This window comes from Babylonia areolata, chromosome 1, assembly GCF_041734735.1.
Source record: "Babylonia areolata isolate BAREFJ2019XMU chromosome 1, ASM4173473v1, whole genome shotgun sequence".
Lineage (NCBI taxonomy): Eukaryota > Metazoa > Mollusca > Gastropoda > Neogastropoda > Buccinidae > Babylonia > Babylonia areolata.
Window position 1 is genome coordinate 12,054,504 of NC_134876.1, and position 20,847 is coordinate 12,075,350.

General features: G+C 36.3%; 1 protein-coding gene across 3 annotated transcripts in view; it reads right to left on the minus strand.

Annotated features, from left to right (window-relative positions):
* Window positions 1-20,847, minus strand: part of LOC143279555 (uncharacterized) — a 56,811-nt gene continuing 35,964 nt past the window's right edge. For all 3 annotated transcript variants that reach the window (XM_076583638.1, XM_076583645.1, XM_076583629.1), the window contains exons 15-22: window positions 18,325-18,489; window positions 16,204-16,283; window positions 15,394-15,459; window positions 13,871-13,975; window positions 12,685-12,722; window positions 10,040-10,167; window positions 8,313-8,413; window positions 1-7,260 (exon numbers count right to left, since the gene is read on the minus strand). In XM_076583638.1, coding sequence (XP_076439753.1) covers window positions 7,139-7,260; window positions 8,313-8,413; window positions 10,040-10,167; window positions 12,685-12,722; window positions 13,871-13,975; window positions 15,394-15,459; window positions 16,204-16,283; window positions 18,325-18,489 — 805 coding nt within the window. In that variant the 3' untranslated portion in view covers window positions 1-7,138. The remainder of the gene's footprint in view (window positions 7,261-8,312; window positions 8,414-10,039; window positions 10,168-12,684; window positions 12,723-13,870; window positions 13,976-15,393; window positions 15,460-16,203; window positions 16,284-18,324; window positions 18,490-20,847) is intronic.

The following is a 20,847-nucleotide window of genomic DNA, read 5'->3' on the forward strand; positions in this document are numbered from 1 at the left end:
TCTCTTTGTAATCCAAGAACAAAATGGCTGCTTACAAATTCTGGCAGTAAGAAAAAGAAAAACAAATTAAAAGGAAAAAACATCAAAACAAGCGGTTTCTGGAGCAGCTCAGCCAATCATGACAATGATACACCAACAAGTAAATTTTAAGTCTGAAGTAAATAAAACAGTCAGCATAGAATCTTTCTGGTTACATGTTCTTAAAAAAGTGATCCACAACATCATCATTACAATTTCATAAAAATCATATCAGCATTCCAACTTCAACATCTGCAAGATGTTATGCTGGGGAAAAAAAGTTTAAAATACAAAAAAATCTAAAGCATAAAAGAATCATAGGTAATACACAGATCTGCACAAGTAATGCAGCAATTTCTGGCAGCACAGTCTCTTTGGCATTTATGCATGTTAAAGACTGGGCAGGAGCAGATGAACATTTGACCCACTGCTGCCCAAGATTAATAAAACTGATCAAACTTTTAAGTAGTTGAAGCCTGGTAAAAGAATGAAGAAGAAAAAGATCATGGTTTGTATCCTAATAAAGGAATGAACACAAACAAAAAATATATGATTTGGAAAAGTAAAAGATCATGGTTTGGGTCCAAATAAATGACAAACAAAATAACCATGGTTACACAATTTTAAAATCAAATCTGATGATCGCATTCCAACCTAAACATTCGCATAATGTGTAATACTTTCTTCAAGTTTGATTATCATTGTATTCCAGAGTATAACAGAATCAGAAAAATGTGTGTCTGCTTCAACTTCAGTATGTCTTGAAGTTTGATTATCAACGTATTCCAGTGTAAAACAAGATTAGAAAAGTGTGCATCCACTTCAACTTTAGTACGGTGTGTAAAATCATAAGGTAAGTAATATAAACTTTCATATCCTTTGTGCTATGATGATTCCAAGAGTCAGAGAAGGTGTATGATTCACATTCCAATTTCAGCTTTTGCATTGTGTAAATCAGAGGTCTGCATACACAACAAATATAATTATAGCTGCCAAGCCTTCCAGGTTTTTTTCAGCACAATTTTTCTTTCTGGTATATCAACAGTTTCCAGAAATAAAATCCAAAGAACAGACTTAATATACTGTATCAAAATGACCACACACAAAATTCCACTCCTTTCAGGTACAAGAAAGAAGTTTGTAAGGCACTGGAACAACACAGACAGAGATCTGATATTAACATCTAAAAATAAATAGGAATATGCACAGACAGTGGCCACATGTCTTGAGTTATACCACAAGAGCTACATCACAAGAACTGATAGTACCTTCCAATATTAATAGTAAAACATCTTTGCGTTATACCACAAGAACTGACAACACCACACATTACCTTTCAATAACAGTGGCAAAATGTCTTCAGTTATACCACACGAATTGACAGTACCACATATCACCTTTCAGTAACAGTGGCGAAATGTCATACCACAAGAACTGACAGTACCACACACTACCTTCCAATAACAGTGGCAAAATGTCTTCAGTTATACCACAAGAATTGACAGTACCACACATCACCTTTCAGTAACAGTGGTGAAATGTCATACCACAAGAACTGAGTACCACACACTACCTTCCAATCACAAGAAGAAAAGAAATAAAAGGATGGAAGATGACAGACATACACTTCCATGCTGTTTTGTAACACAGAATTTCATTGATAAATGTGTTTTAAAAAGTCACACACTCAGACTTCTTCATAGCATTCAGGAAAATTGGACAATAATCAAAAACATGATCTTTTTCTGTAGGTTCACATCTGCCACACTTCCTTGCAGTGTCTGTGTCATGAGAATATACTTCTAGCAGAAATGTTTTGACTTTTCATAATATAGCACACATTTATGTTGTAGACTGCTAGCAGGAATGTTTTGACTTTTCATAATATAGCACACATTTATGTTGCAGACTGCTAGCAATAATGTTCTGACTTTTCATAATATAGCACACATTTATGTTGTAGACTGCTAGCAGGAATGTTTTGACTTTTCATGATAGAGCACACATTTATGTTGTAGACTTCTAGCAGCAATGTTTTAACTTTTCATGATACAGCACACATTTATGTTGTAGACTTCTAGCAGGAATGTTTTGACTTTTCATAATATACCACACATTTATGTTGTAGACTTCTAGCAAGAATGTTTTAACTTTTCATAAAACAGCACACATTTATGTTGTAGACTGCTAACAGGAATGTTTTAACTTTTCATGATATAACACATCTTTATGTCGTAGACTTCTAGCAGGAATGTTTTAACATTTCATGGCATAACACACACTGACTCTTCATAACAAAAACAAATTCATTTTAACGATATATATATATATATATATATATATATACATGATACAGAAAATCCTATGAGAAATATACTCCCAGAGTACCTAAATCAATTTTGCTCATTTTGCAATGAAAAAAAATTCAGGAATCTAAATCTTCTTAGGATTTATAAATGCTGAATGATTCCATATTTTTTTCATCCATAAAACAAAATTAATACTTCTTGTTGAGACTAGTTATTTGAGTTACTGAAGATGCAAGTCTCATTGATCTTCAACTGTCTAAAAAAAAAAAAAAAAAGCTGTGGAGATTTAGGGTTCTTGTGATTATAAGCTTTCATCAAGGTAAATTTCTAGGTGAGATTAGTCTTGTAAGTTTTTGAAGATGCAACTCATAATGAGCTTCAACTGTCTCTTAAAAAAAAAAAAAAATAAATAAAAAAAAAAGCTAAGGTGATTTTGTATTCCTGTGACTATTATAGTTCAACATGGCAATTCAAATAAAAATACATTGCAATTTTTTGTCACTACTTGTAAACAGAATGATTAGTGTCTTTGGCATCTGCGAGTTCTTGAAGAAAGGACAAAAATAAAGCTAAAATTGAAGATTTATCATGGCACACAGGCAAATCATGACATGCAACCGAAAATCCGTATGTGCAAAGGCACATTAAAATAAAATCATATAATGTTATTAACAGTCTGTATAAGCAGACTGAGATACACAATGAAAAAACAATAACTCAGTTTCCGTCACCAGCACATGTGTACCAAGATACACATTCCAATTTACCACCATATTTGCCTACTAACAATAATAAAAACAACAACAACACACAGATACACACATTCACACACACACACAAACACGCCAATAACAAAAAACTACAAAAAGCAAAAGAAAAAAGCAAACAAATCAGTAATCTACTCTCACTTAATCATTATTAACCTCTTAACTGCTGCTAACAAGTATGTTCATCAGTGAAGACCACCACCTCACTAAGACAAGTCAGTGCTTACATGGTCAGACACTACTGATTGATTTATATGGATACTTATGTAGCACCTATCCTCGGTCGGAGACCAAGCTCTAAGCGCTTTACAAACATGGGGTCATTTGCACAACAGGCTGCCTACCTGGGTAGAGCGGACTGACAGGCTGCCACTGGGCGTTCATCAATCATTTCCTGTGTCATTCAATCAGATTTCAGGTACACACACATACACACTCAGACAGACATGTAACATTTTACGTGTATGTCCGCTTTTGTTTATTTACCCTGCCATGTAGGCAGCCATATTCTGTTTTTGGGGGTGTGCTTGCTGGGTATGTTCTTGTTTCCATAACCCACCGAACTATTCCCTGTTTGGATTTTCTCCTCTTTGACAGGGACTGAATAATTTTTGTTCAGCAAAATCAATGACACCACTGGTAACAGTAGTAATTCATACCACACTGATTTCTTCTTCTTCTTCTGCATTCACTCGTATGCACACGAGTGGGCTTTTACGTGTATGACCGTTTTTACCCCGCCATGTAGGCAGCCATACTCCGTTTTCGGGGGTGTGCATGCTGGGTATGTTCTTGTTTCCACAACCCACCTGAACGCTGACATGGATTACAGGATCTTTAACGTGCGTATTTGATCTTCTGCTTGCATATACACACGAAGGGGGTTCAGGCACTAGCAGGTCTGCACATATGTTGACCTGGGAGATCGTAAAAATCTCCACCCTTTTACCCACCAGGAGCCATCACCGTGATTCGAACCCGGGACCCTCAGATTGACAGTCCAACGCTTTAACTACTCAGCTATTGCGCCCGTCCACACTGATTTCATTTCACCAAGGTTCAACACTCAAAGGGTAAACAGATCATCACTGAAGCCAAGGAGAAGTTGTAGCTACATATCATAGCGGGTTTACTGGGAGTTTACATACAATAACTAGTTTACCTGAAATAAAACAGATCCAAACGAAACAAAAAAGGTAAATCAAACAACATATGGAGCCAATCAAACGTATCAGCAAAACACACACACACAAAAAAAACAACCACCAACAATGATACAAATTTCAAGGCCCAAAGTTGCCACCGGTGCTCAACAGCTAAGTTGATCTAAAATATAACAAGGGATAAAATGATGACACCGGATCATGTGCTTTAATTAAGAATACATGTTCAGTTTGATACAAGAACAAGTAAACATAGAGCAAAAAACAAAACAAAAACAACAAAAAAACCACACACACACACACACACACACACACACACACACACAAAAAAACACAACTGTATTCATATCTGCAACAATCATTTAACAGGAACTAGAAGCAGGTAAAATGGAAAGAGCTGTAAGTTTTTCAATATCTGAAACAGTGGAATGAATCTAATATTGAAACAAAACAGATACAAATTTCACAACTCAACAGAGAAGAAGGAAGAAAAATAAACATATTCTTTATACACCTGATTATGAATATTTTGAATCAGTCTGATGACAGAGTGGTGTTCCGAGGTGTTAACATTCATTTACCCTGTGTACATCTGATTACATTACCATACTATCAAGGTCATCCATAATGGCAAAACAAAATAATGCATATATATATATATATATATATATATAATCATGTGTGCTGTAAGGATTCATATGTTCTGCTTTCTATTTATTCTCTCATTTGAACAGCTCACTATTTCCTTTCACATAAATAATGCAAGATTGCAATACAAACATGTCAGGTTGTTTAGAATTTGCCTAATAGCAAGTACAAACTAAAACAGGAAATCTGTGTATCATTAGGCTGTGAAAGCACAGAAACAGCATTTTAGAAAACAATATATTTGTGCACAACAAGGCACTTCAGACTTCAATGTGTTTTGCTGCACAAGAACAAAGGCCCATTACGCTGCGAAAATGGAAGTGAGAAAGAAAGGCACTCAGAAAGCACTTGCTCTTCTGCTGCTGTGCTTTATCAGACAATGTAATTTGGTCCATAACAGTTATGTAATGATTTGTTTTCAACATGAAATGTAACGAAAATGGAACAAAACTGAGTGTCACTTATGTTCAAGATCCTGGTGATGATTCCATCGCCATCACAAACAGAGAAGAGAAATGATGTGATAATAACCACTGTCAGGCCTGAGATTCAAGATGCAAGCACTTTCATGGCACAATTTCATTCATAGGAAAGTGACATAACTTATGTCTGATCTCTGAACCACTTTATTGTAAAATATATTGGTAGTTAGGTTACATGATCCTGATCAGATACAAGGAAAGAATAGCTTTGTTGCCCCTCACAGAAGCCTGGGACATTTGAGCAAACATTCATTTTCATCACAGACGCTCTAACAGAAATACAGATAGAAATATATTAAAACAAATTCCGTGTCATGCCTGTCCCACTTTCTTCCCTTGATGCCCTCTTTATATCAGGTCTCTTTTGCTGAAGAGAAAACATCTGCATATCATAATTCTTATACAAAATAAAGAATTTATGTACGTTTTAAAACATATATGCATAACAGTCATGAAAATGTGCAGACAGATTATCACTAAAATGAGAATAATTAAGTTGAAAAATCTACATATACTTCCGACACCAGTGATAAACTTACAACTGGGTACACAAAACATCTTGTTTTCTCAAGAACATTAAAGCTTGCAGATTCAGGTTATGGACCTGTAGGGGTATTAGCCTTCTTTGATAAGGCTGCCCTTTATGCAGATTTTAAGAAAACTACAGATTCTAGGAACAAGCACGGGTCTTGCAAAAGCAAGTAACAAATCCATATCAAAGAAACCAAAAAGAAAGAAAAAAAATCAGTCAATGTGGCACATTTGGTTCTCATCCAAAACAATCATGAAAATGAAAACAAGCAATGTAAGAACATATTTGATTTTCTACCATTTGGAAATATGATTTTCCACCACAAAATGAGTTTCAAATCACCCTTTTAGTCATTTTCTGTTTGCATTTTCAATTCTTTTTTTCAATCTTTATAAATTTCTTTTACGAATTTCTGATGCTTTTTTTTTTTTAATTTAAATCAAAAAAACCCAAAACAAGACACTTTTGAATAACAAGACAGGTATCTAAATTTCTACTGAAGAATGGTCTCCCACCCTCATAAGTCATTTCAGAAAACAAAATCTAGTATTTCAGATGTCCTCAGGTTTTCCAAACAATTGTTTTAATGTAATGATGAAATCTGCAGGAAATTATCTTCCTCCGTAGTACAACAATGATGGGTGACTGCTGAAGAATTACCATCCAAAGTGAAATAATTTTCAGTTCTTGACCAAATTTGTTTATTTTTTAAGGGAAACATGAAAGATGACTTAGCCTCATTTCACCACGGATGATCACACATGTTGCATGCCCTCCCAGTGTCTGTCAGTATCAACTGTTAAATGCATGTCCTGATACATAAGCTAGGGTAGGAGTTACCCATACACAATCCCTCCCTGCTATGAGTCTATCCAACTGAACACAACTGAAAAACAAAAAGAGGTGAAGACACGTCTGCGTGTCAGTATGTGTGTTTTGTTCTGAGACAGTGAACATAGTTTTGGCACAACAAAACAACACCAATCTCTTGAAACAGTCTGAGACTAAAATGACAAAATCTTTTCCATCAACAGCTGTTGTCAGAATCGCAAAAAGGAAATAATTTGAATGTTGATGTTCAATGCTCAATACCTGCAATACTGTAAACTGATGCATATACTTGATATCTACAATACTGAAAACAATTGATCTCCATTTTCTCAGAAGCGCTGGAGAGCAGCAGCCACACGCACGGTGAGCCACAGGAGCAGTAAGGCGATCAGTGTGACAGGGGGTTGGACTCCAGCCAGAAGACTTGCTGCTGCACCAGGGCCACCTTGTCCTTCACTTCCATCCAGAAGGCATCTCGGTCGTCCTGGCCCGCCATTACCGTCACCGTCGCTGTGGCAACCAACACTTGGTGAATAAACAGCAGGCAAATAGCACCACTTGGACATGGATATCAGAGTGATCTGAACAATCAAACAGTCATTCACATAAAATGTTACATGTCTGAGAGTGTGTGTGAGCGTGCCTGAAATCTGATTGAATGACACAGGAAACATATGATGAGCTTAATAAGTGGCGTCCTGCATATATTGGATCAGAACAGGTACTGCTGAATACCACAAAAGTGACTCAGCAATAGTGCAGGGTCTCCTCTTGTATGGCTTCCTGCTGAACTAACTTTGGAAACTCCCTGTGGACTGCAGGTGCTGGGACAGCAGAAAGCGAATCTGGGTATGGCTCCATGTAGGGAACTTGGGATGAGCAGCATGTGAATAATGCCAATGAACTGGTGCAGAAGAGATGTCTGGGAGCTAGTCTTTTGGATCAGATAATAATCAATGCCCCTTGTGCATCATGTGCTTGGCACTCATAACAGAACCCATGGCAAGAAGAATGCTGTCACTGAAAAATTCTCATAAGGCCTGACTAAGCCTGTTGAGTTACGTTGCTGGTCAGACATCTGCTAAACAGATGTGGTTTAGCGTGTATGGATTTGTCCAAATGCAGCGACGCCTCCTTGAGTAACTGAACTGAACAGAACTGAAAAATTCTGTGGAAAAAGAACTATGACATAGAAACAAACATACACATAGACAGGAAAAAGAGAAGAAAGAGCATGGAACAGCAGTGTGGTAACATGCCTTCCCCAGGAAGAGCAGTCTAAAATTTCACGCTGATTTAAAACCTGATTAGAACATAAACTATCCATCATATCGCCACATTCCTTGCTAAATCATTCTGTCTGAAGACTCTCTTCTGATCGGCAAAAAACATGGGACCACCAGCACTGCTGTCACTAACGCCCTTCCCTGTAACATATATCACAAAGAATATTCTCCTCTATAATCAAATTCTCGCCCAGACAGTCAGGACAGCAGTTGCCTCCTCTGCTGTTCTGATGGTCATAGGCGGTCACGACTAGACTATCATACATACACACATACCACTGTGTAGTCCAGCATGTGTCACCATGTCCTGTCGCTCCTTCAGGTACTTCATCTCCTGATCAACATCCATCGTCAGGCCGGGCTCTCCCAGCAGATGTCTGAAACAAACAATGTTTTTTTGGCTGTCATATTTTGTACCAAAGAGATGCTAAGTTTGGGTGTACTACTTTTAAAAAAAATATCTTTGTTTAGGCCTGAAAGAAGGGGTTGCAGGGAGGATTAAAAAAAAAAATATCCCAAAGAAACAAAACATCAACCATTTCCCCTGTGGATGCAATATGCATTACTTCCTAAAACATAAAATTACCCAATAAAATTTTTCAAAAAAGTTGCTTTGAGCAGAAAAAAAGGCCATTTGATTTGAGTGTGGTTGTATTTTGCTGGGCCATTTTTCATTACATAAAAGCAAGCAGAGAATAAAACAATGTTAAAAAAGATATTAAAATATCTAAACAATTATCACAAGCAGAGAATAAAACAATGTTAAAAAAGATATTAAAATATCTAAACAATTATCACAAGCAGAGAATAAAACAATGTTAAAAAAGATATTAAAATATCTAAACAATTATCACAAGCAGAGAATAAAACAATGTTAAAAAAGATATTAAAATATCTAAACAATTATCACAAGCAGAGAATAAAACAATGTTAAAAAAGATATTAAAATATCTAAACAATTATCACAAGCAGAGAATAAAACAATGTTAAAAAAGACATTAAAATATCTAAACAATTATCACAAGCAGAGAATAATTAACACAAGCAGAGAATAAAACAATGTTAAAAAAGATATTAAAATATCTAAACAATTATCACAAGCAGAGAATAAAACAATGTTAAAAAAGACATTAAAATATCTAAACAATTATCACAAGCAGAGAATAAAACAATGTTAAAAAAGATATTAAAATATCTAAACAATTATCAAACAACAAACAGTCTTAACACAGGGATGGTTTAAAAGAGGCAATCTGGTATATGGCAATGACTTACAACAGTCAAAATAAATCATGCATCAGAAAATCATGTCACGGTTAGTGATAATTTGGCATCTAGTGGAAATAAGCCTGTTCTCTTTTTCATCTGACTTCGGTGTATGATGACTAAATTGTGATATTACATGACACTGGTCACTTTTATGTTGCTGCTGCATCATCTGCCATGGACTGCATACTTGTGCCGGACAGCAGGAACAAAGGACTTGCACATGTTACTGCCACACACTGTCTGAATGTAGATCTCCTGATACATACCAGACACCTGTTTTCATATGGAATCATGCTGTGTGGTCTTTCAACTGTGCATGATAGTGGACTGCCCCCCTTGGGCCATGTGGAGTGTTGACCAAGAGGTAACACGTCCGCCTAGGAAGCGAGAGAATCTGAGCGCACTGGTTTGATCCCCACACGCACCAGTATCATCTCCCCCTCCACTTGACCCTGAGTGGTGGTCTGGATGCTAGTCATTCGGATGAGATGATAAACCTAGGTCCTGTGTGCAGCATGCACTCAATGCACGTAAAAGAACCCACAGCAACAAAAGGGTTTGTACCTGGCAAAATTCTGCAGAAAATCCGCTTCGATAAGAAAACAAATACACATGGAGGCAGAAAAACGAAATGCTTTCTCCATGGGGAGGGCAGCCTGAATTTCACACAGAGAAATCTGTTGTGACAAAAGTGTAATACAACACAATACAATGTACAGCAAGATGGTGGTCACCTGAATGTGACAAGGGCATCCTGGGACTGCAGAGTGACAGTGATGATGATGAACTTGTGCAGGTTGTTGTTGTACTTCTGGGGATCTTTGGGACGCACCTCCCACGGGAGCACCTTGTGTCTGCACGACTGTGGAATATAATATACATATATAGTGTTTTGTTCAAGGTACTTTTAAGTCCATAAAATGAAAATACTAAGTCTGATTCTAATGTTTACTGTTGGAAACATTTTTGTGATCCACTTTCCTTGCAGCACTTTTGTAATAGTGTGCAACTGTGATGCTAAACAAGAGAGGCAAAGCTTTCAAGACCCCATATGGTACCTACTAAATCCAACGCTAGAATTATGGCATAGACAAAAAAAAGGTAAAACAATACAGATCATCTTGCAACAGGACATTTCAAAGTGTACACTGTTGTGACCTGTGCCTTTCATTGCCAATGTGGACTTTTCAAATGAAATTAAGTTTTGGTCATAACTAATTAATGACCCACGTTTGATGAAAACTCTTAAGAAAACCCAAGCTCTATAATATTTCTGTGTGTTTTTTTTCCATTATGCCATGTTGTGACTTTGAATTCCAATTCCTGCTTTATAGGCTCAAGCACTGACCGATTTCTTTGTTTCAAACATCAAAACATCATGGCAAAAAGCAGCCAAACACTTCTCCCTTAACAGCGAGGAAGATGACAGGAAAACTGGTTTCAGTTTTCAAGAACAAAAGGGCTCAAAGCACAGGTTATTTAGTTCTGCAGTGTCTATGAGTGCTCATTTGAGTAAAAAAAAACAAAAAAAAAAACAAGAGAGGCAAGGCCTTCAAGACTCACTTGTGATACAATTAAAAAAAAAAATCTAATCATTAAAATGTGTTCTGTATTTGTTATTATAAAGCTTTGGGTTAAAAAAAAAAAAAAAGAAAAAGAAAAAGAAAAAAGAAAAGAGAAAAAAAAAAGGTCCTGACGGCAGATTTGAACCCCGCATGTTCGGGTGAGAAGAAACTGTCTTACCCAATACACTATCATGGCTCCTTAACTGACGTTCAAAAATTTAACATTTGAACATGCTTTTTTAAAGGGCGATAAATCGATTGTGGTATTTGCAATGAGAACGCTGTTTAAATCATATTATTCTGGTGTATCTTGGGCACTCAAAAATCTTTAAGGGCAATTAAAACTTCTTTTTAAGTCCGCGGTAAAGGAGACGTGGCTATCGCCGCAATCACACTGCAATATTTAGCCATTTTCTCTGGATCTAGATAGATGTACAAGTTTAGTTACACCCGCCGGGAATGTACGACACAGTTGATTCAATTTCTTTTTTATGTTCATTCTAGTTTCATAGTTTTAAAGTTGATATGAAAATTGATTATTATGTTAAACTAATAACATGTAGAGCCAAGTACAAGTACTTCTAAATGTCTTATGAAGTGAAAAGGACTTAATTTTGAGAAAAGTCAAGACTGGAAATTTTTATGTTTCATCAAGGGTATTAACTCTCATGGTTTATCATTTTTAACTGTGAATTCTGACTAATTTTGTTGATATTTTTAAGGCAGTTTGGGGCATAATCCAGTAAGTGATGAGGCGTTCACAAATCTTTCTCTGAATAAATATTTAACGGTCTCCTTCTCCAACTTTCCATCACATGTTATCATGTATTGTCGACTGAATATAGGATTGAACGGGCAGGTCAACAACTAGAAACAAAATGGCGTCCTTCACGTTCGCGAAGATTATGAGCACGCACTTTGAATATGTATAAATATGTGTACGCAATTGATTTTTGCCCATGACCTTCAGGGCTCAGCCAATAGATCAATAAAGTCCACTCGTAGTATTGATTTTAGTATTTTCCGAAAAAGACCACTTCGGCGAATGAACATAGTGAAAGCCCTGTACACTGAGAGTAAAACACACAAGCTTTTTATGTACTGAGTATAATTTCAAAATGTAATGTTTAAGATAAGAAAGATCAGTTTAAAGCAAATTAACCCCCCTAGCATTAATTACAGATTAATTTCACTTTTTTACTATCTGCAGCAAAGACATGCACCAGAAATATAACTTCCATGCTTAGCAAAAGAAGTTCCTGTTTGAACAAAAAATGATAAAAACGACTGCTCTTGTTGTTGTGTCAGAATATCACATCAAAGTGCCAAGTTTAGAGAATTAAAAAAATAAATAAATATAACAGTAAATTCAGTTTGCATATAATTTGGCTTCTTTTTAAAAAAAAATTTTTTGTGCCTATCCCAGAGGTACAATATTGTTTTAAACAAGATGACTGGAAAGAACTGAATTTTTCCTATTTTCATACCAAATTTGGTATCAACTGACAAAGTATTTGCAGAGAAAATGGCAATGTTAAAGTTTACCATGGACACACAGACACACACAACTGAACACCGAGTTAAAACATAGACTCACTTTGTTTACACAAGTGAGTCAATAAGAAGAAGGAAAAAAAAGGCCTTGTACCATTGAATGAAACTGTTCAGGTTTATTACTTAGAAATAATCATCTATTTTTGTCCTCAGCTAAAACACAAAAAAATAAGGTAATAATAAATAATTTATATAAAGGAAATGTGGGAAGACTATGAAAATACCATGGAAAGCTAAGACAAAGAGGGAGAGGAACGTACCTGAGCAAACAGCTGTGATGAAGACTCAATCTCTCCATCTGAAAGTATGCATAAAAGAATTACACAGTGACCACGTTTGCTCTGCATTATCTATCTGTTATTGTCCCAACGCCTTCCTCCATTGCAGTATTACCCCTTTCCTCCCTTCACCAAGACTAAGGAGGAGGAATAGAAGGAGAAATGATGACAGAGAGAGAGAGACAGGCAGACAGACAAGGGGAGAAGGGGAAAGAAAATAGAAAAAGGGGCATATTTTCCCAGAAACAAAATACATTTTTCCCGAATACTTACCTGACAAAACTAAACACCCTGTCCTTACATGCATGCATAGCTCAGCAAAAAATTTTCCCTATTAATTTTTCATCTCACTGGGCTTATAGGGTGGATGCTAGGAACTCAAAGCATATTGCTGTGAACTTGACGCAGGCAGAAAGCACAGCACAGTCACCCACACCCAGCTAGAAAGGACATGAATGTAGCTACTGCCTGTGGTGAACATGACCATGTGCCAGACGTCTGGGCACCACGCGATGGGAAATGTTGGTCTGAGATGTGGCTCTAGAAACCATCACTTTCATCAATCATGTGCAGTCAACTGGCAAAGAGGTTCAATCATGTGCTGTCAGCTGGCAAAGAGGTTCAATCATGTGCAGTCAACTGGCAAAGAGGTTCAATCATGTGCAGTCAACTGGCAAAGAGGTTCAATCATGTGCTGTCAGCTGGCAAAGAGGTTCAATCATGTGCAGTCAACTGGCAAAGAGGTTCAATCATGTGCAGTCAGCTGGCAAAGAGGTTCAATCATGTGCAGTCAACTGGCAAAGAGGTTCAATCATGTGCAGTCAGCTGGCAAAGAGGTTCAATCATGTGCAGTCAACTGGCAAAGAGGTTCAGCAAGGGCACTTCAGCATGTCGGGCAAGTTGACAAAAAATGAAAAGTATGCAGAGGAAGACCATGATGGGAAGTATGTATACATAAGAGGACAGTGTTCAAAGCATTAAAATTTACAAAGAATATACCTCCTCTTTTTTTATGCTACATTGTGAACAAAGAAAATCTTATGACCTTACCAAACAGGTGCCAGTGCTTTTTTTTTTTTGCTTTTGCTTTTTTTCAAAGAAGCAGAATCCTGATGAACCCACTACAACACCAGGTAAAAACACCAGGTACAATGGCAGGTTTTCTCACCGTGAATGATGGTGGCCCAGTCACGAGCAGTGGTCTCCATGCAACTCAGCAGGCTCGTTATCGCAGGGGTGGGACACAGCAACAGCACAGGCAATAAACGGGTTGCTGAAATTGCAAAATCCACATTATGGTTCCACTGAGTGAGACTGAAACTCATCTCTGTTCTTCAGCATCGTATCAGTCACAAACACTGCCTAAAAATCAACAACACACACACACTCAGGCGTGCATGCATGTATCCCCCCCCACCCCACCCCTCAACACACACACATATGTGCATACAGTGTTTTTTCTTATTTGCTTGTATATCTTTTAAGCTGTTGAGACAACTACCTTCCCATTCAGACTGCACTGTTAATATTGTGTCATAAAATAAATATTTTTGTGATTTTTTTTTTTTTTTAACAAACATTTTCTGTTGCCTGTAACTTGATAACTGTTTCAATGCTAAGGGAAATGTAAGCAATAAAAAACAAAACAAAAAACAAACACAGCAACTAAAATAAAATTTTAAATCTCAAACAAGAGTGGCAAGGCCTTCAAGACTCACTTGTGATAAATTAAGTCCCCTAGTATTAATTACAGAGTAATTTCCCTTTTTTACTATCTGCACCAAAACGTTTGCAAAATAAATAAAAATTCCATGCTTAGCAAAAAAAGTTCCTGTTTGAACAAAAAATGATAATAATGACTCCTCTTGTTGCTGGGTCAGAATATCAGATCAAAGTGCCAAGTTTAGAGAATACAAAAAATATAAATATAACAGTAAATGCAGTTTGCATATATTAGGCTTCTTTTTTAATTTTTTTGTGCCCATCCCAGAGGTGCAATATTGTTTTAAACAAGATGACTGGAAAGAACTGAATTTTTCCTATTTTCATACCAAATTTGGTATCAACTGACAAAGTATTTGCAAAGAAAATGGCAAAGTTAAAGTTTACCACGGACACACAGACACACGGACACACACACACACACACACACAGACAACCGAACACCGGGTTAAAACATAGACTCACTTTGTTTACACAAGTGAGTCAATAAACTTAAAAACACCAATAACAACAGTGAGAAAAAAACGTTAACACACACATTAATTCAGCAAGTGTACATACATATTTCAGACAAATCCTAGCCAATATAAACAAAAACAGCAACAGCAACACAAATACTACTAAAAACCTCCAATAAACGTAACTGCAACAACAAGAGAAGAAGGAGAAGCAGCAAAAAAACTAAACAAAAAACAAGCAAAAAACTTACACACACATTAATTCAGCAAATATACATTCATGTTGCAGACAAATTCTCAGAACCCCTTCTTCTAGCTTGAATGTGTATGGTGTGCTGTACTTCACTCTTTCTTCCCTTCTTTAAGACTTCCAAACAATGCTGTACATGCTTACATTCATCATATATCCTGATGTCAGCCATGTCCACAAAGACAGACATCTGCAGAGCTTATTGCTGACTTAAAAGACACACTCAAACATACACCACCAACGAAACATGCCCGTGAGTACCTTTCATTGGGTAAACCGTTGTGTAGTTGTTGAAGAAAGAATGCTGTGGTCGCACTACCTCTCGACCTGTTCAACAAGCATTCTGTCAGCACAACAAATACGATCCTCCAAAATGACATGTACATATGATACAGATGATACAGCTTACAGTCATCACACATGTCTAATGTCCATTCAATGATTTCCCATGGGTTAAACTTAAACGAGGTCTTAAATGTCAATACTATAGAGTGAGTGTTGTCCTTAACAGTAACCAAAACTGAAACATGTCTTTTAATACTTTTTCTTGCTGCCCATCTTCCTGACCTTCTCATGAATTGTTACAGAATTTGTGAATTTAAAAAAAAATGTAAATGATAACCCAAGGAGATAAAGATGCAGTAAAGCTATTGAGATCCAGGCTGGGTTCAGACTGCATGACAAGGCTGTTACATGCTTCCATATATCATATACTCTGATGTCTGAAAAATACATCAAGCAACATTCAAAGTTAATGACATCATCCCAAATATGTAAAGAAATTGGCACATGAATTTAAAATGTTTGCAGTGGCATTTACTGACACTTTAAGAGGGTACCATTTTGCTCACTGTTCATGAAATACCTGCATTTTGTCTTATTTTAAAGACAGACTACTTCTTATCATTCTATATCAATCATTATGAGTATTGATGATTCAGGACAGAATACTTATCATCATATTTGATAAAATCGGTTTGTATATTGATGACTTCGGACAGAATAGATCTCGATCATGTGAATTAATCACTAACAAATAAGCACTAATTAAGCAGCCGGGTTCTGACTTACGTATTGCATATTTTCTTTCCAGAGTGAGAGGCTTATTAGAGGCATCAGATGTGTTGCGGCGAACCACCTTTCCACTTGTACTGAAAAAGATCAATAATACTGTTATGTTCTATATTGATGAGTGAAACAAACTGCATGTATTAACCAGTTCTGTGCCAGAGAATTTTGTAAAAATAAAAATTAAAAAAAATTTTTAAAAAAGTGCTCTCCCCTTGCCAGGGAATTTTGAGGATTTGAAGGTAATAAATCACAAAAAATTCTAGCACAAAAGCTATGGGTGATACAGAAAGAAAGTAAATGTTTTTGTGAAGGAAAACGAGTGTAGATTCTGCTTCTGGGCTTTTTTTCCCCAATTAGGTTGATTGTAGGTAACTGTCCAGGCATGTAAAGTCAAGATATTAATTTTTGTGCAACAAAAAAGTCTATTTCCACCTCTACATAATGACATCCATAAAGAAAAGAAACAAAATACAGCTAGAAATAGCAAGCCTACTGTCAGATTATACCTGTAGAAGAAATTAAAACAGGCTATAAGCTTATGAAAACAAATCACAGCTCTTGCAGACATGTAAGAAAATCGCTGTCCCAATAATGACAAAAGTGAGTAAAGTCAACGTAAATGGTCAATCACAGTCCCAGAAACTGAACTGGCAAGCTTTTTGACAGCAAAGGGCATTCGCAAGTGAGAGGGTGAAGTTCTCTGATGACATTAACTCCCTTCAAGTTGCACGTGAGCCGATTAAAGTGTCTGCTGAGCATCCAGTTTGCCACCTCTTCAAACAAGTCAACCATCTGGTTTAGTGACAAAACGCATTAAAAACAAAAACATAAGTGTTTCAAGTCCAGTGCACGTTCAACTGTGCATTTCATGAAAATCGTGAAGCATTGGTGGTTGTCTGTTTCCTGCCGTATGCATTGTGAGTTCACTGGCCAACCAACTGCCACACCCACTTCACACCCTCTGGCTAGCACTCGACCTATAGTCTTATATCACTTCTTTCCCTCTCCTCCCCCTCTTCCAATGCTCGCTGCAGGTATTCTGTCGGTCATAGCCACTTGTTAAAAAACGCTGTCTGATAGGACAGACAGACTGAACTACCATCAAATGGGCTGCCAGTTTCACCATTGTCTTTGTCATTCACCTTCATATTCAAACCAACCATCAGACAAGAGAGATCCATCTCCATTGCTATGGCTATCCATATTACAAGCACAGCTTTCAAAATTGTGTAAATCTGCTGACTGGGACCACTCCCTTTACTGGACAAAGTTTTCAAATGCCCCCTTTTTTTTTGTATATGATGCAACCCCCTTTCCATGCGCTTTCCATGTGGTCCAGTTAGCAAATTATTATCAAGTAGAAAGGGGTCTTTTACCTGATGCCTGTTCATTTAAATAGTATTTTTATAATAGAGACACATCGTTTGCATCAGTTTGACATGGTACAGTATATGACACCAAACTAACTGTTCAGAGTCTGTTTATGTGAATTAAACCAAACTCCAATGAAGGAAAAATCGGAACATATGCAGGTCATCAGTGGACGTCTTATAGGCACTATGGCAATACTTTTTGTAGGACGTCAGCTGACGTCTTACAGGCACTCAACTGGTTAAAAACCTAAATTAAGCAGTGAAAAATAAAGCATATAAACAATAACTGTGCTCTCCTTAAAAATGTATGCAATCAGACAGCATAGGTTTGCTTCTAACATTTTTTCCATACACAAGCCAGGTATACAATGATGGTGCACATGTTTAAGAGAAAGTAAGAAAAAGAGAAGAAATGGGAGTGTGTTTGAAAGTGTATGTGTTTGGGAGATTGCATGTGTGTATGCATGCATACATGTGTGCGTATGTTAAAAAAGCATGCATATATACATTTGTGAGCACATTAATGCATGAATAAATGGGGCAAAAAAATTAAAAAGTATGCTTTCTCTTTCTCTCCCCTTTCACATGCTCACAAATGTGCATGCAAATACACAAACACCCAATTTTCCCTCACACACACACACACACCATATACTATTTCTTGTTAGATTAATCAATATCATGACAAACATAGCCACATACAAAAAGACACAAGGCGCATGAATGCACAGACACTCAAAGTGATTACCTGTCAGGGTTAGGTATGTAGCCCTGCTGGTGGGGCCAGGTTTTCCCACTTGTTCTGTCCACCCTCATCACTTTCCACTTGTCCTCATCAGTGTGAATGACATACAGAATGTCACCCTCCTGCACCGCTATAGTGTCACCCTCACCATCCTCCTTCACGTTGGACCTTCGGCACAAATCATACCATCATCCTAACTACAGAGATAAAAGTAACAACAACCATAACAAACAAGAGAGGCAAGGCATTTAAGATCAAGACTCACTTGTTATACGGACTTTATCGAATAAAGGAATCATTGGAAGAAAAAATAAATAAAAAGAGGAGAGAGAAAAAAATCATCAAAAAATGTGTTCTGTATTAAATGTTATGAAACTGAAAAAAAGAAAAAGAAAAAAAAAAGATGCTGGATCGGAATTGAACCATGCAAGATACACTCAGAAACAAGAAGATTTAGCACAAGACCAAAGTGCATCTGACCACTGTTATCCAAAATAATATTCAAAGTTTTGTTTTTACTAGTGAAAGGTGATAAAATCGTTTAGCACCGTGTTAGTTTGATAAATCTCAATTATTTAATATTTCTTTTTTTATGTTCACGATAAAGGAGACATTGAAATCACCTTAGGCACAGAGCAACATATTGCTGTTTTCTCCAGACATGCACAGACCAGCGTACGCAAGGCCTACCGAAACTGAGAATGCTCTGCCTTTGGGGTGCCGTCAGTTCAATTTTACTTATGACATTCATTCTAGTTAATTCAGTATCCACTCTAAAATATTCATGTGCAGTAAACATGTTGATGGTGTAGTTCATGTCATTCTAAGTGTTCTGTCAAGAATTTGTTGCGTTTTTTCCTTGGAAAAAAAAAAAGATTTCACACCATCTTTAAACCCAAACAAGTGTTCAGGCAACTAATTGGAAAGAGCTTATACATTTTTTGGATTTGAAACATCAACAAAATAAACCGTTCATGATCTGGACATACAGCTTAATCTGGAAGACTTAAAACTTAGCATTGGTATGAGTGGAAAGAATTTTTTCACTATGTTTATTCCAAATTTGGTATTGACAGACAATGTATTTCCAGAGAAAATGAATTTGTTAAAACTGACTACAGACACACAGACAGGCAGGCAGATAGACAGACAGAAAGACACACAGACAGACACATAGAACCAAACACCAGGTCATTACATAGCCTCACAAGTGAGTCAACAACAATCTCTATCTACAGCACATTAACTAAAACACTGCACTATATTAATAACAATAACAACAACAACAATCTCTGTCTTTTGTACATTGAACAATACATTGCACTATATCAACAATCTCTATCTAAACAAAAACAAGAACAATCTCTATTTACAGCACATTAACCAGTACATTGAAACATATCAACAACAATAGCAACAACAATTGTCTATCTAAAGCACATTAAAAACAAGAACAATCTCTATTTACAGCACATTAACCAGTACATTGAAACATATCAACAACAATAGCAACAACAATTGTCTATCTAAAGCACATTAAAAACAAGAACAATCTCTATTTACAGCACATTAACCAGCACATTGAAACATATCAACAACAATAGCAACAACAATTGTCTATCTAAAGCACATTAAAAACAAGAACAATCTCTATTTACAGCACATTAACCAGCACATTGAAACATATCAACAACAATAGCAACAACAATTGTCTATCTAAAGCACATTAAAAACAAGAACAATCTCTATTTACAGCACATTAACCAGTACACTGAAACATATCAACAACAATAGCAACAACAATTGTCTATCTAAAGCACATTAATTAAACAAAGCACTGCACTGACAACAAGAACAAAAACAATCTCTGTCTACAGCACTTTAACCAATACATTGCACTACACTGACAGTAATAACAACAATAATCTCTATCTAAACAATAACAATCTCTATCTCCAGCACATTAACAAATGCACTGCACTATATTAACAACAATAAAAAGAACAATCTCTACAGCACATTAACAAATGCACTGCAGTATATGAACAATAATAACAACAATATCTACAGCACAATAAATAATATATAGTGCTACATTAAAAAACAATATAAACAATCTCTATCTAAACAATGACAAGAACAATCTTATCAACCAACACACTGCACAATATTAATATCAGTGATGACAACAACGTCTGCAGCACATTTAACAATACAATGCACTGCACTAACAATACCAACAACAATAATAATCTACAAACATTTACTAAAAATCTGCACTATATTTACAACAATAAAAACATCTGTCTACTAACATTTACTAAAAATCTGCACTATACTGAAAACAACAACAATCTATATCTAAAAACATTTACTAAAAATCAGCACTATATTAACAACAACAACAATCTATATCTAAAAACATTTACGAAAAAATCTGCACTATATCAACAAAACAAGAGCAATCTGTATCTAAAAAACATTTACTAAAAATTTGCACTATATCAACACCAATAACAACAATCT